Here is a 14,841-nt window from a genome sequence, read left to right on the forward strand (position 1 = left end):
TCCTCTCCACCAGTAAGTAAGCTGGTGGAATTCTGGCACAATATGGCTGCTGTCACATATCCAGGTGGATGCTGCACACTGAGTGCCTAGAAAAGCGCTATATAATGTATGGATTATTATTATTATTATTAGAATGTTCTTCAAAACATCATAATTTGTGTTCTGCAGGGGAAAAAAGTATTTAAAGACATGAGGGATGACTTCTTTCTTTGGTGGACTACAACTTTAATACTCTTTAATAAACAATCTTGAAAATCAGATGCTGAGCAGGACGCATTTTATGTTGATTTATCCTGCAGTTGACCCAGATGCCTACCTAAAGCATGCACAAAAGTCCGGCCAAATGACAACCTGCATCTGCAGACTAATTTTCATTCCAAAGGGAACAAAAAAAACATCTTCCTAACAAATGGACGGTGGCAAAAGCACAATGTTCAAAAGGGCTCTCTGTTCATACAAGAACACAAATGTGTGTCTAATAATGGGCACCTTCCATTCTTCACTGTAATAAAATGCTAGATGCAGTTCTACGCCGGTGCACATTCTCTTTGTGGCAGCCCCAGCTGAATGTATACCACATGGCGCAGCCTTGATGCATGTTAGAGGTCTTATCTTTCTGGTCCAGCTGCCAGCCAACCTCTCAAGGTTGGGGGAATAAGGCCTCATCATAATCATAGATCACAAAACCCCCTTTCCGAAGACGCACATGCCCTCACTCCCTGTGGAGGAGGGAAAGATACTGCGGGGACACTACAGGTCCATTGATTAAGAGAAGCAAGATGATTGCGCTTGTGGGGGATTGTGAGGAAGCTTAGTCCCTGTCCCAAACCTTGTTGATCAATGCAAATGGTCCGCAAAACTCATGTGCACCTACCCGTGCTGGAGACAGAGGTGACATGTTCAGCGACAGAATCTGGCAAGCTAGACAATCAGCCTGTGGTCAAGAGATGCATGAAGGGAAAGTTTAACCAAGGGTCCTGTTGCAAAATGCATCTGAAAACATATCTTTGCTTTCAACTGGAAATACACAAAATAAAAATAATAATAAAAAAACTATATTCTATATTTTAAAGATTCTTATCCACAGCTTAAATTTCCAGGCAAGAAAGAAAATCTGAGGCCTTGAACCTTTTGGTGGAGTTGCTTTAACAAAACAGTTGAGTGAATAATTCAGGGCTGAATAAGCACAGAAAGCCTCTGATCAGAAAGCCACTGTACACAACAAAGCACAAGACCTAGACCTGTGGTGAAAAGGGGAACGTATTTGGCCTTAGCCTCCTTGACCTCAGCTGTGTTCTTAAGAGATGAGAGCCAGGGCAGAGTTCCACACTGCCAGTGAAGCAAGCAGTAGCCCAACACCTCCAAGTGTCCTTGACTGGATGGGATGTTGAGAAAGTGAAGATAAGGAAAGAAGTTGAGTGTCGGTTAAGAAGCGAGTCAAAACCCATTGATTGAATGACCCGTCCATTGGCTTCTGAAATATGCCCTTATAAAAAAGGCTGAGAAAGGTGTATGTGTTGGGTGGGGGGAGGGGTTTGATAGAGAGGAGTATTTTGTTTTCTCAGCTGGTTCTCTGGCATGCTTCACAGGCTAACCGGCTTTTCCAAGAGATTGCTGAAAGTTGAGAGACCTACTAGAGTAGGTCAGTTTCCTCCACCAGAGTTCCTCACATCCCTCTCACACTCCCACCTCCTTCGTCTGGTCTGGCGACTCGTCCAGGAACCTGATCCTGACGGCCTCTGACATGATCCAGACAGACTGTGGCCCGGCCCGACACTCTCTCCAATGGAGAGCCAAGCAGTAAAACAAAGAAATAAATGTCTGGGCCCAAATAGTTTCCACATGTTTCTGGATTCCATGGGGTCTCCACTGGCCTTAAGAGAAGAGTCTGAGAGTGTGTGCATGTGCTCCCTAAACCTCCTCCTACTCCGATTCTGCCACAGCACATTACACAACTGCCATCTAGTGTAAGTGTCTTTTGTAAACTAAAAACTTTTTACAAGGCCACTTCATAGTTCATGGTTCTCACATTTATTTAATAATAATAAAAAAAGTTTCAATAAAGATTTCTTAAGTTGGTTTGTTTTTTGATTCACAAACTATTGATTTGAATCAGATTTTAATGTGGTTAAATTTAAGTCCAACTCTTGGAATGGATGCAGTCCATATTTTTTCATATCTACCTCTGTAAATTATACCAAGCTTAAGACTGATTTAAATCACTAACTCATCTTATTGGACTATTCATTGCAAGAACTAACTCAAAAGAGCCTGATAGTTCAATGGGGATTGAAGCGTTCAGTTTGGAATCTTGAAAAATGTCACACTTTATGTTTTTGTTTCACTAAAAATAACAAGTTTATAAGAGTCATTAATTTAGGAATCAGACTACAGGTTTCATGTTGTTTATATTTGATTCACTAAACAGCACAATCAGCTCACAAAAGAGTCAGATTACCTTGATCATATTGAATGTTTTTTTTTTTTTTATGTGAGACCTGTCAGAATATCTCAATATCTCTTAATAGTTCTTAACCTCGGTAACAGAAGAGATTATTACTTTTGGACCACGTACAAAGGTTTTGGTCTTCAAATAAGCCCAAGAGAACTGGTTTCACACTTGCATAAGCTCAATGGGAATCTATCCCAGTTCAGGTTTAACAAAATCACTCTAATGTTACAGCAAAAGCATTTACTTATGAGCACTGAGTATGAAATGGCCTCACTTAAACTGACTGATTAGTCTCACGCTACCAGACAGACAGCAGCAGCATTTAGATATGAAATATTCATTTTGGATCCTAGCTATGAAACTAAAATGCGTTTTGGGTCAGACTGACCAATTACAGGTTGACTTTAAGCCAAGGATCCTCAATGAAACACATTCAACTTAATTTAAATCTGAATGGTACAGTTTTGTCGAGTTAAGCTCCTGTTAAGCATGTCCCTTCATGAAAAACTTAATCAATAAGGGTAAATTAAGGCACATCATTTGTTCGTGCCTAGAGAGTGTCTTAACTAAATACTGTAACTGCAGCCCATCTCCTGAGAAATAACCTATCGACTGCATTCTTCAAAAGGGAAAATCTCTGACTAAATCCATGACCATCATTGATCCTGCCATACCCATTATGGAGTCAGCCTCCTTGCCCGCTAGCCAGCAACACCATTAGGCAACGTATATAGGTTTTCTTTATTTTTTCTTTAAACTTGACCAAACTAATTTAGCAAACACACAATTTAATAGAAAAGATTTTAAAATCCCTCACTGGTGACCTTGAAAAAGGGCACTATGACTAAATACCAAAGTGCACAAGATAAGACATGCTCTGTAAACATTTTGTCTGCCTCTGTAACTGGGAGCGGAAGGGGTGGTCTGCCTGGCCTAGTCCTGACACCGATTCATTTATAAAAGGCTGAACCACAAGAACAGTGTATTCCAGGCTGAGCACAACACCTTCCATCAGATAAAAGCTGTTGTTCATAATTATGGCCTATTGTTATTGTGATTATCCAAAGCGCCATGTCAAACTCTTGAACCTCTTCTTCTGAATTTCAGCCGGCTCACTTCAAACCCACAGGTGATAATTAGGCCTTGGCTTTAGCATGGGGTTCAGCAGGACAAAAAGTGCCCGTTTCTGCACTCCTCACCATGGAAACAAATCAACACCTACACGGGGTGCAATGGGCCAAAAGAAAATAATCTACATTCATCTACAGGTCAGATTATGCTAATGACCTACACAAGAGCAGCTGACAGTCAAGAACGTCAAGACAGATGCAGTGCAGTGACGTCGGCTCGGCCACAGTGTGTTTGCTAGTGGTACAGACAAGGTTTGTTATATTTATAGCCTTGCTGCTTTGAGTTTAGCTTCAGGAGTGGATCGGGACACTAAACTCTCGAGTCGGTGCATCAGTGGTTAGGTGTTTTTATAAACTCTCAAGTGTTATATAACTTGCCATATGCAGTGTGATTAACAGTGTAGTTCAACTAGCCATCCATTCACAGAGCAGTGAGAAAGAATCAGGATATGTAGAATCCTGTACATGAAAAGTTAACAAATTGTATCAGGTAAAAACACGGCCTTGACTGAACGAAGCCAGACCTTGGGCTGAACCTCAGCATGATTTACTTTCTGATGTATCAAACAATATGTTGTTCTGAGTCCGCACTATGAGCTACGAGTCATGTACTTGTTTTCCGTTTATATCACTAAACAGTAATAAAACACACAGGCATTCACACTTATTTATCTTTCACTTATAAAACCATCTTCATAATATAACAGTTCTGTTAAGGAACAATGGAATTAACTTGTTTCATTCTACATAAAAGCCTATTGTTTTTCTTGCCAGTGATTTTCTAACTTGTTGACAACATGGACCCCCAAATATTATATTCTCTTTAAAAGGGTGCACTTCCAAAAACATAAAGGCAAATATATATTTTGATGTATGTTTCCCTATATTTTTTTATTGAGAAAAACAGGCATGCTACTTACAATAAATAAATAATAATTCAAAAAAATTATATACTAAAGAAAATTACTGAAACTGTAATATCGTCTAATGCAATAAATGTGTAAATGTAAAATAGTATTGCATTAAACATATTTAATATATAAATTATCTAACATTAACTTTAACCATGTAAATATTTTCATATTTTCCTAAACATTTTTGCAGATCACTCGGCACCATGGGGTTCTTGCTACAACTTGCAACATAAAAAAATAAAATAAATAAAAAACTTTTTAAAAAATCACCCATTGTCAAATATTGAACATTAACCCCCGGTTTCACAGACAAGGCATAGTCTCATAATAAAATGCATCTCTGGGCTGTTTTAACTGAAAGAAACGTGTTCTGTCTGATCTTAAAACATGTCAATGCCACTGATTTGTCTCAAAATGCACACCTGTAATGTTTTTTTATTTATTTTTTTATGAGGCACTTTATAAAATATACTTAAAAACTTATAAACAGGCCTAAACATTTTTTGCTGACTGGGCATCTTGTCTTTTTTTCCGTGCACATTCGAAATTAACAGCAACAGAAACATGGCTATCAGCAAGCTTTACCACTGTGTACTCAGTATTGAACTCCTGTAATATCTTATGGCCAATGAGTTCAAAGATATTGGCTTTGAGTCCCAGTTCAACAACACACCAAAGCTTTAATTAATAGTAAATGCATACAAGATGCAGGTTATGACTTTGACTAATTAGGGATTTCTTGAATTAAGTCTGCCCAAGTAAGCATGGATAGAACAATCAATATCCAATGAAAAGGACTGTACACAATTTACTAGTTAATGTGTTTCCAATAGCATGACCCATTAGCTGAGGACATGGTACTGACAAATCCCAGCAATATAAACAGGACCACATTATACGGTGAGTAAAATGGCTAGAGAATTCATAGTTTTTGGTGAACATGAGATTACAACTCACTTCCTTCCTTAATGCATGTTCCTTGTGTGGCGAATACATTGATTCAAGCTAATATCCCAAAGAAGGCCCGTCTTTGTAATCATTAATCACATTTCCAAAACCCCTTTCCTTTTCCCTATTACAATTCCCAATCATTATTTTCTTCTTTAAATATCCTGTTTCACTTGCAAATAATAATTATGGAAGTAAAATTGATTGTGCATGGCAATTCATGTTGATTTCAACTTGTAAACGTTGGACATTTGTGCATTGTAACATGTTTCTATCTCAGTAATATCTCTGGGTGGCTTCAAAAAATAAAACTAACACATTTCACTTGCTCCTTTGTGAACATCAATGCTTATATACTTAATAGTGCCATTGTGTCCTTTCTTGGGATTCTCTTTGCACTCTTTATGCTCACCATTAGGACAGTATCTATATGCAAGGCCATAGTCAGCCAGGTACACCTGCAGGAGATAAAGTCACCATAAATCATCCCAAATACATTTCCTTTCAAAATGAATCCCTCCTACTGTATATGGTATGTTAGTGCAAAGCACAAAGAAATTGGTTTAGTATTTAGGTTGTGACAGCAGATTGAGAAGTTAATTGATTATACTCAAGAGTGAGTTCCAAATGTCATCAATGCCGGCTCGCCGTCTTAGTAGACGATCAATGAAAGTAATGAAAAACACTCTTATTTGAGTATGTGCTGCACTTGAATAGGTATTACATACACAAAAAGATAACCAATCGTTTAAGATGGAATTGTGTCGATGTGTATGCAGCCTCACCATGTCCCAATAATAGATTGGCAGCCTTAATGTCAGCATGGACGTACTCATTGTCATGAATATATTCCAGGACATCCAGCTGTTGAGGGCAAAGTGACAGAGGTTAGCTTGAATAATTTAGTAACCTCGTAATGACCTACTGTAATGACTTCAGGCAGATAAGCTGGATGCAAAGAAGCTAAACCATCAGCAAATGCAACGAACGTTTACTCAAAATCCACCGTATTGAGTAATGCTGCAAATACTTTTTGCCTTGTCACACTTATGTTCAATCAAATCCTCTATATAAACTGAGGTCACATTATACCTACTCATAGGTCGAGATTACAGTTTGTCGATATATTGTAATGAAGCAAGCGGCAATTTTGTTATTGTTGACTATAACTAAAACAACAACAAAAATCATTCTAATAATTTAAATGCAGTTGAAATAAAATTAATTAAAATACATAAACTTTAAAAACTTGACAGCTAAATGAAATAAGTTTAAGCTGAAGTACTAAAATTACAGATAAATACAAGCATTAAAAATGTGAACACAAATAAAAGGATATAAATAATAACACTGGCAAGCAGCTCTAAACTCAAACTAAATGTTGCATGAATGTCAGCAGCGTCTCACCGTGTGGACACCCAGCTGTAGCACGGTGGGCTTCTTCAGTTGTCCACCATTCTCCATGAACACTATTTGCAGGTCTGTACCCAGCTGATCCATCATCATAAACTTGTACCTGCATAACTGGAAAACAAAATGAAAATGAACTTAAATACACAATTAGCAATACTGAAACACAATATTATAAAAAAAGAAAAAAAAAAATGCACTTTATATTTTATTTAATGGAAAATTCAGGGCTGGGCAGTATGACAGCATATATTATGAGACTTTAAATGTGTTGGCAATGGGTCATGATTTTTATTTTTTTTATTTTTTTTTGCCATTTAACAGTGGGCAGGATTGTTATATAATATTTAAACATGAGACTGATAAAAATAACAAGAAAAGTGTGTCCCAGACAAACTTTTATTTTACCGTTTTAAAACTGCATTGGCACGATCCCAGATTTATTATTCAGAGTATTATTTATTTATTTTTTTTTGGTTCATCAAGATTCACAGAATTATGTTTTATTAACAAGGTTCAGGAGGAGCATGTCAGATACTTAGCCTAATTAGCAGAGGTGGAGCGCACTTAAGCTAATCAAAACTATGGTATAAATACAGCTGACTTACCTCTATCCATTGACGGTTTATCAGTATCCCGCTTCCACCCCATCTACTCCACTTAGAGTTCTTTTATACTTTTATATGGGAGATACTCTTGGTAAAAAATGTTTTAGCCATAATATAATATATTATATTATGTCCAAACTCCTGACACTGCATGCCCTTTTTATGTATTTGCACATGCTTTATAAACACATAAAGTGATACGTACACACACTCTCTCACACACTCGTAAAGAAGCACTTCTGTCTTGACTGGCTGTGCACCAGATTGACAGTAGGCTTGGGGCCTTTTGGAGAAACCAGCTTCATTATCAGCAATTTGGTCACTCTCTCTGAATTAGAGCTCAAACAAGCTGGGATTGCACTAACGACCACAGAGGTGCATGTTTGCTTTGGTTTATTAATACGCCTAGCCAGGCTAATTTACATCTATAGCCACTTCATCAGTGACATGCACTCCATGTTTGAGAACACTCAGATGAAGATGAGGGGTCTTCAGCATTTTCATTCAACATACTCTAAAGACTGCATCTGTTTCTACCTCCTTTAGCAATAATACAATGAGTGTTTATGGTGTTCTTTTGCCTGTTTGTTTTTTAATGTCTTGCATAACAACAGACTTCCATCACAGGATTTAAGTTTAAAAAGGAATAAAGTTTCTTACTAGTATCTGGCTTTGCTGCTCGTTGGTAAAATGTCTATTCTGAGAATAATGGTCCATTTTCATGAGATTCCTGAAAATGTACAGTATATATAAAAATCAGAAGCGCCATAGACACTTAACCTATTTATATGAGTATTAATGAATTTAATGTTTCAATATATTTCTTACTGCTTTGATCACAAAAACAGTGTCATCGCGGACAGGGACAATCACATCTCGAGAGGCTGTAAAAAAAAAATATATATATATATATATATATATATTATCCAGTCAAGAGCAGTGAGTGATTTTATTTCTTTCATTTTCTTGGATTAACATTATAGCAGATAGTAGCTAAATTAGGTGTGGTACTTTTAAGAGACAACGAATGCATCCAATATAACAAACATCCAATTTTTTTCTCAACTGTTTAATTTCACTTGAAAACATAACCAACAGTTTTTTCGAACAAACTTTCCAATGTATTTTGACATATTTGTCGCTACAACAGCAAAAAGAGGCAAATTCGTTGTACAAGTGTTTTGAGACGTCTCTCTCTGCGTGCGTCCTGAACACAAGAACACCGCGGGCTCTTTCACATCCTTTTTTCTGTCTGTTTAAACAACTGCCATTGGTATTTGTTTGTCCATGTGCAGGAGGATCTTTGAGGAGAGCTTGGTTCAGTGTTGCTGTCTGTGAGACGAGGCTCACCAAACACAGCGTGTGAGTAACCAGCTACTCTGTTGAGCTTTTCCGCGTCTTGTGTTTGAATGATTCTAACTCTTTTGAATGTTTAAATTGGCAAGTTGCAATGCTTAAAAACAAGTGAAAATTATAAGCTTTTGTGATGACACGGAGCAGTGGCCTGTCAACTGTCCTGATCGTCTTTTTAGGCTAGCCTTAGCCAGACTGTTGAGATCGCCGGGGCCCCCCCTCGGCCGTGGACCCACCTTTCACCCCACTAGCAACGGCCCTGCTTAGGGTTAGGACTTCCACTAGGCCAAGACTTCCTTTGTTATAATTTTTTTAATCATTCAGTGTGAGCAAATTGTTTTGGCAGGTTTTTTGAACATATTTGTTGAGACGATCTAAATAAAAAGAACAATTTGTTCATGACTCTTAAAGGAATGTACTTTTTATTCAGCTAAAACTAATGATAGATAGCCAGCATGGTGCACCATATATCAAATAACTCTGTTTCAAGAGCTTTATAAATAAATGTTCAACAAACAGGTTGTGCAACTTAATAGAAATCTGTTGAAAATGTCCCCGTGTCACATTCAGCTCAGAATCATTGGCATTTGAACACATTTGTCCTGTGTGGGCTGTAGGGTATATCTCCTTGGCTCTCTTGCAGTCCCGAGTACAATGACACCAATCTTGAAGGGCCATGGCACCATTTTCCATAAATGCCCCTTGTAATGAAGATGGCATAATTGTTGCAATTAGAGAGAGCAGCTTAGGAAGGCCTTGCAGTGGCCCACCTCAGCCCAGGTCCATATGGTCTGAAATAGATAATAAGAGTCTTTTAATGTGCTATGTATACTCAATATGAACTGTAAAGGAACAAGCTGTAATTTTCACCTAGGCCATTAAGAAGTGACAGATCAGACCCTTGTGAAACTGTCTTGACAATGTTAATATGCCAAACGTCTCTCTCGCTCATGTTCTATAACTTTCTCAAAAAAAGACACATTATATTTGAGTTGTGTTCAAAATAAGTAATTTTTTTTTTATTAAAATATTTTAATATTTTATTTAGTAAATTTTTATTTCTTTCTTTAATGCTGAATTTGTTCTGTCTGAGTGCTCATGACCTTTAGTAAGGAATGGCATCTTCATTGGAATATGTACCTTTAAATTATTCTCGTTTACTAAAGATCACCAATCATTTACATCCTTTCATAATATTTCAATAGATTCAGAAGGTTTAACTGATATCTCTGAGTGACAATACTAAAAATAGCTGCAATTATTAACGAGCTGCAGTTTTAAAGCTCATAGTGCATGCAATACCAACAATTTATGCCACTGATGCGAAAAAAAAAAAAAAAAAAAAAACTTGAATTTTGAAAATATTAAAAGTTGTGAAAGTCCTTCCAAGGTCAAAACTAAGGAATAAGGTGTTGTGTTGGACATGGAGAGTTTGTCACAAAATTTATAATGTTGCTTTTGTTATTTGAAATTGAATTATTTTTCACTTGGATAATTTAAATGTCACAGGGGTTACACTGGCTGCAGTGTTTTGATTTTTGAAAAACAATTCTAATACATCGTTTTAAATGCTTCAAGGAACATTTCTGAAAATTATTCCTTTCTGAGATATATATAGATCTGCACTAGGTACATCTGTGAAAGCTTTCATTGTTTTATATTAACACTTCTTTAGATTATGTTGTGTTGGTTTTACCTGTTTGGGTCAGGTAGCAGGAAATACTCTGCTGAAAGGAAAACATCAGCATCAAAAATGAATATGCCAAACAGATGAGGAAAATGCATTTTAAAATGTCACGGCGTAACCCTACACAATAAAAAAGTTATGTATTTAAGAATGCATTTATGGATGCATATGTAAAAGGGCATAATGACCTGACCTATCACAGATCATTACATTGACTTATACGGTTGGCAAGAAGCAGAGCTGTCAAGGTGTTGGCTCTGTTGGGGCTTTCAGGCATGTTTAGTATTCTTCATGTGTGTAGTTCTTTATTAGCTTGTAAAGAAAATGCATTGAGGATGCTGAAATTCTCTCTTATTCCCAGTATGGGTCTTATTGCATCAGTTCCATTATCAAAAGTTCATTCAGCACACTAAAAGAAGCTGTTTAATATTGTCTGCAATACATGTCGACTTATCATATCGTAACCCCAAGGCATTGCCTGCAAAATTATACATTCCTCTGAGTCAAAGCATGCCTTAAATGCAAGATTATTTCAGCCAGCACATTTCTGTACTGATTGTACAAGTTATTATACAAGAGAACCACATTAGCAGTCCATACAAGCAAACAGCCTCTACAGCATGTTCCAATTACAGACTGTTTTGCTCCGAGTATTTTCTTTCTCTTTAGTGCATTATCGAGGCCTTTAAAACTAGTTAGGGTAGCAAGATGTATTGCTATTTCAAATACAAGTAATATGAATCTAATGACCAGTAATGAGAGACTGGTTTGCTATTACGAGGAGGCCAGATACTTGCTAATAAAGCATGCGGACTGCTCCAGGGAACTTGCACTGACCAAGATGTACATTAGGGCCTTAATGTCTCTAAGACCTGGGGCTAAATTGAAATGTAAAACTCCAAACCAAACATCATTTAGGGCTATATATCTCTTCATGATGTGCCACTATTTGTGCAGATTGGTGGTGGTTATGATGTGATTTTTTTCTCTTTTAGAGCTGTGCATTCTGCAGTGGTCTTTATTATGTGCTTGTCCTAGATAAACAAATAATAAAGAGTGTGGCAAAAATATGAGAACATTGCATAGCAACAATCTAGCCGGAGTCCAATTCATTTAAATCAATAGATAGAGCAAGACCTTTGTGGATATTTTGATTTCTTCCTTTAATGTTAAATTGGTTCTGTCTGAGTGGCAAGGAATGGCATCTTCATTGGAATATGCGCCTTTAAGTCATTCTCGTTTCCTAAAGATGTGCCCTTGGGCGACAGTCATTTACATGTTTTCATAATATTTCCATAGATTTTCAAGTGACCAAAGAGTCCTTCAGGCCAGTAGCAAATTAAACTCAGAATTCGGAAAGTTTTCATTTATATCATTGAGTGTGTATGATAATACTGTGTATGTGTATATACAGTATATATGCAATATGAGCTTTGCAGTTTAAAAGTTCTGTCAGTATACGATTTTATTTTTTTTTCTCACAGATTCATCAAGCAGGACAGTAATCAGTTATACATTATTACAATTTCTAATAATGGGGGTGGGGGGTGCACTTTTTTCTCTCTATAGTACACATGCAGTGAGGCCCGGCTGTAGGGTTAATGAAGCTGTCTGGTGCTCTGTGCCTGGATGTGTTTGGTGAGATGGCAAGAAGACCCTTTAGCTGTGTGTCAACCCTGCTGTCCACATGACTAGCCCCTGCCTCTGTGCGACTCATCGATCTCAGGGTCAAGTAGACAGTAAGCGAAAAAAAAAAAAAAAAAAAAGAAAGAAGGAGGACACAAGGGAGTTGTGTTTGAAACTGTGTGTGTGTGCTTGTGTGCTTCTTTGACATAGTCTCCCCAGACATGTGCACTCTTCTTTGCCCTGCAGGACAACCAATTAGAATCACACACTGGAGGTGAACTTGCTCTGTATTTCTGCCTGTTTATATCAAATTCAATGTTGTTTATTGTGTTTATTTGCAATAATTAGATTATGGATTTTTAATTTGGAGGACAGGATTTACAATTTTTTTTTCTAATCGAAATTTTTTTTTGAACGGGATCTTTTAAACCAACTTACAAAATATCTGGTGAGTTCAATAGGCAGGAATAAAAGTAAATGGCTCTAAACCCCCGCTTACTTTTACTCTTTCTAAAAGATGTTTCAAGATGTCACAGTATCTGGGTTGTGTTCCCTGGGTTTCCACTAGGTGTCTTCCTTTTCCACGGTGTCTGTCACCTTATCACTTCCTGTTCCCTTATTTGGTCACCTTTCTCCTTGTTTGAGTTAATTGATTGTCCCCCACCTGTCTCCAGTTCCCTCATCATCCTTCTGTGTATTATACGATGTGTCACGGAGTCCTTGTCTTATGTGTGATACTTTCCTGAGTCTGCTCTTGCCGTGTGTTCTTGTTTTGTTTTCATGTTAATTGGATATTTTGGTTTTGACCCTGCCTGGACTGTTTACCCTTTTGGATTGCCCCTCAATTAACCTCTTACCTGACCTTGGATCTCTCCTGTGTTTCCTGTATCACCGAAACGTGACACATGATTGTTTGACTGTACAAGAATTACTGCTTTTTGCTACCAATATGCCAGTCAGTGTGGTCAAGGACTACTGATATACAAAGATTGTCCATTTGCCTTATTATATCCATAGCAAAGGAACAGTTTAGCGAACATTTTTTGAGATTTCATGATTCCCCATTTATTAAGATTGGACTTGGTCTTGGATGTGCTGCCCAGAGGCATTGCAAATATGGCTGCCTAGTGCTTTTGTTGTGGTGTGGTTTAATTTGCTGATTTAACATCGTGTGACCCTTCAGGGTTTAGTCTCCTCTCCTCTCCATGTCCCCCCTCTCTAACTCTCTCAGCCTGACCACAAGTGTCTTCCCTCATACTGCTCAGACACAACATCTCACAACTAAGCCATATCAACAGCTTGCATATCAGTGACCTTTATGTTTATACTTGGTCTTCAGCTGAAAAGAGATAAGTTGCTTTTGTTTATACAGTATAGGCCTGGTTCTGCCTCTAAAGCCAGCACTGGTTCCACTGTTGTAGACAGAAAATGGGGTAAATTTCATTTACAGACAAAAGCATTGTTGTGTTTGTTAAATTTGTTATAATGTGTTACTGAATGAGGTTTTGTGAACTAATATTGTTTACACTACAATTCAAAAGTTTGGAGTCAGCATTAATATTTTTGAAAGAAGTGCTTTAAAAAAGTATTCATTGATCTAAAATAAACTGTAGTGTATGTTTTTACTAAAACCAGATTACACGTGCACAGTGTTTCTTATATTGTATTGTTTCTTATAAGCGAGAAATTGAATTTAAAATAGATGTGCAATCTTCAGTTCTAATGCAATGGCTGTTTATCTTTCTGGGTATTTATAGAAGCCCAAATGTGAGTTGAATGACAGTAGAAAGGCATACAGTTTCTCTAGATGTACACATCAGGGAATCTTAACAAGCTTTGAGAATTACGCTGAATTATTCACCTGTGTGCCAATTACAATAATATTATTTACTTAGCACTACCTTTTCCTTTTATGTTCTGCCTTAATAACAATGGATATTGAGTCCCTTAAGTGCTCGCTTAGGTTTGCTTAATTATGATGCCTATTATCATCCATGTATCCACCCACAACTCATCTACATTCAGTGCATTCTGTCTCTGCATATGGAGACCACACCTCAAGGATAAACATAAACAAACCCATGCTTTCACATAAATGACTGAACATTTACTCTCTATATATGAATACACTGGAGTATTATTACACAGTATAGTAAAAATGTACTTGAAGTTTTACGATAAAATCAATATTGTATTATATTTATAAGTTTGTTTAGACTTTAACATGCATCTGTGAAGGAACTGTCTCTGACCTCCCATGCTGGCCATTGATTTGCTATAGCTGCCTCTCACTACCATCAGAACATACAAAAGGCTTTAGCAAGCAATAGACTGTGTAGGGTTCAGTTGTGAATCTCATAAGTTAACAGTACTTTTTAATTTGGTCTCCAGTGGGTAGTTAAGAGAAGGGAATGACTATGAGAAACACAGAAACCCTTGGGCTATAACAATTCCCCTCTTTTTCTATTTCTCTCTCTGTCTCTTTACATGCTCTCATCCTCCATTTACTTCTCTTCCAAGCCCTTGTTCAACTGTGCATCAAATGTTAAATACTCGAGTTATCTTCTCTCTCTTTTCTTTTTACTTTCACTTTTTAATTGAACCCCAATGTTTAAAGTATACTCTATAACAGGTTGGAAACAGGTTGTGTATAGCTTTAACATAAAATCCATGAAAAATAGGATTTCCATTTCTCCTCAGATTCATCAGATGA

At 37.1% G+C, this 14,841-nt stretch overlaps 1 protein-coding gene across 1 annotated transcript in view; it reads right to left on the minus strand.

Moving 5' to 3' along the window:
* Positions 1-1,218: 1,218 nt before the first annotated feature.
* Positions 1,219-14,841, minus strand: part of LOC113093794 (serine/threonine-protein kinase VRK2-like) — a gene marked incomplete at its 3' end in the record, with an annotated part of 32,050 nt that continues 18,427 nt past the window's right edge. The window contains exons 3-7 of the mRNA XM_026259361.1: positions 6,852-6,968; positions 6,225-6,308; positions 5,763-5,902; positions 3,541-3,548; positions 1,219-1,370 (exon numbers count right to left, since the gene is read on the minus strand). Coding sequence (XP_026115146.1) covers positions 1,219-1,370; positions 3,541-3,548; positions 5,763-5,902; positions 6,225-6,308; positions 6,852-6,968 — 501 coding nt within the window. The remainder of the gene's footprint in view (positions 1,371-3,540; positions 3,549-5,762; positions 5,903-6,224; positions 6,309-6,851; positions 6,969-14,841) is intronic.

Source organism: Carassius auratus, unplaced genomic scaffold (genome assembly GCF_003368295.1).
Source record: "Carassius auratus strain Wakin unplaced genomic scaffold, ASM336829v1 scaf_tig00215136, whole genome shotgun sequence".
Lineage (NCBI taxonomy): Eukaryota > Metazoa > Chordata > Actinopteri > Cypriniformes > Cyprinidae > Carassius > Carassius auratus.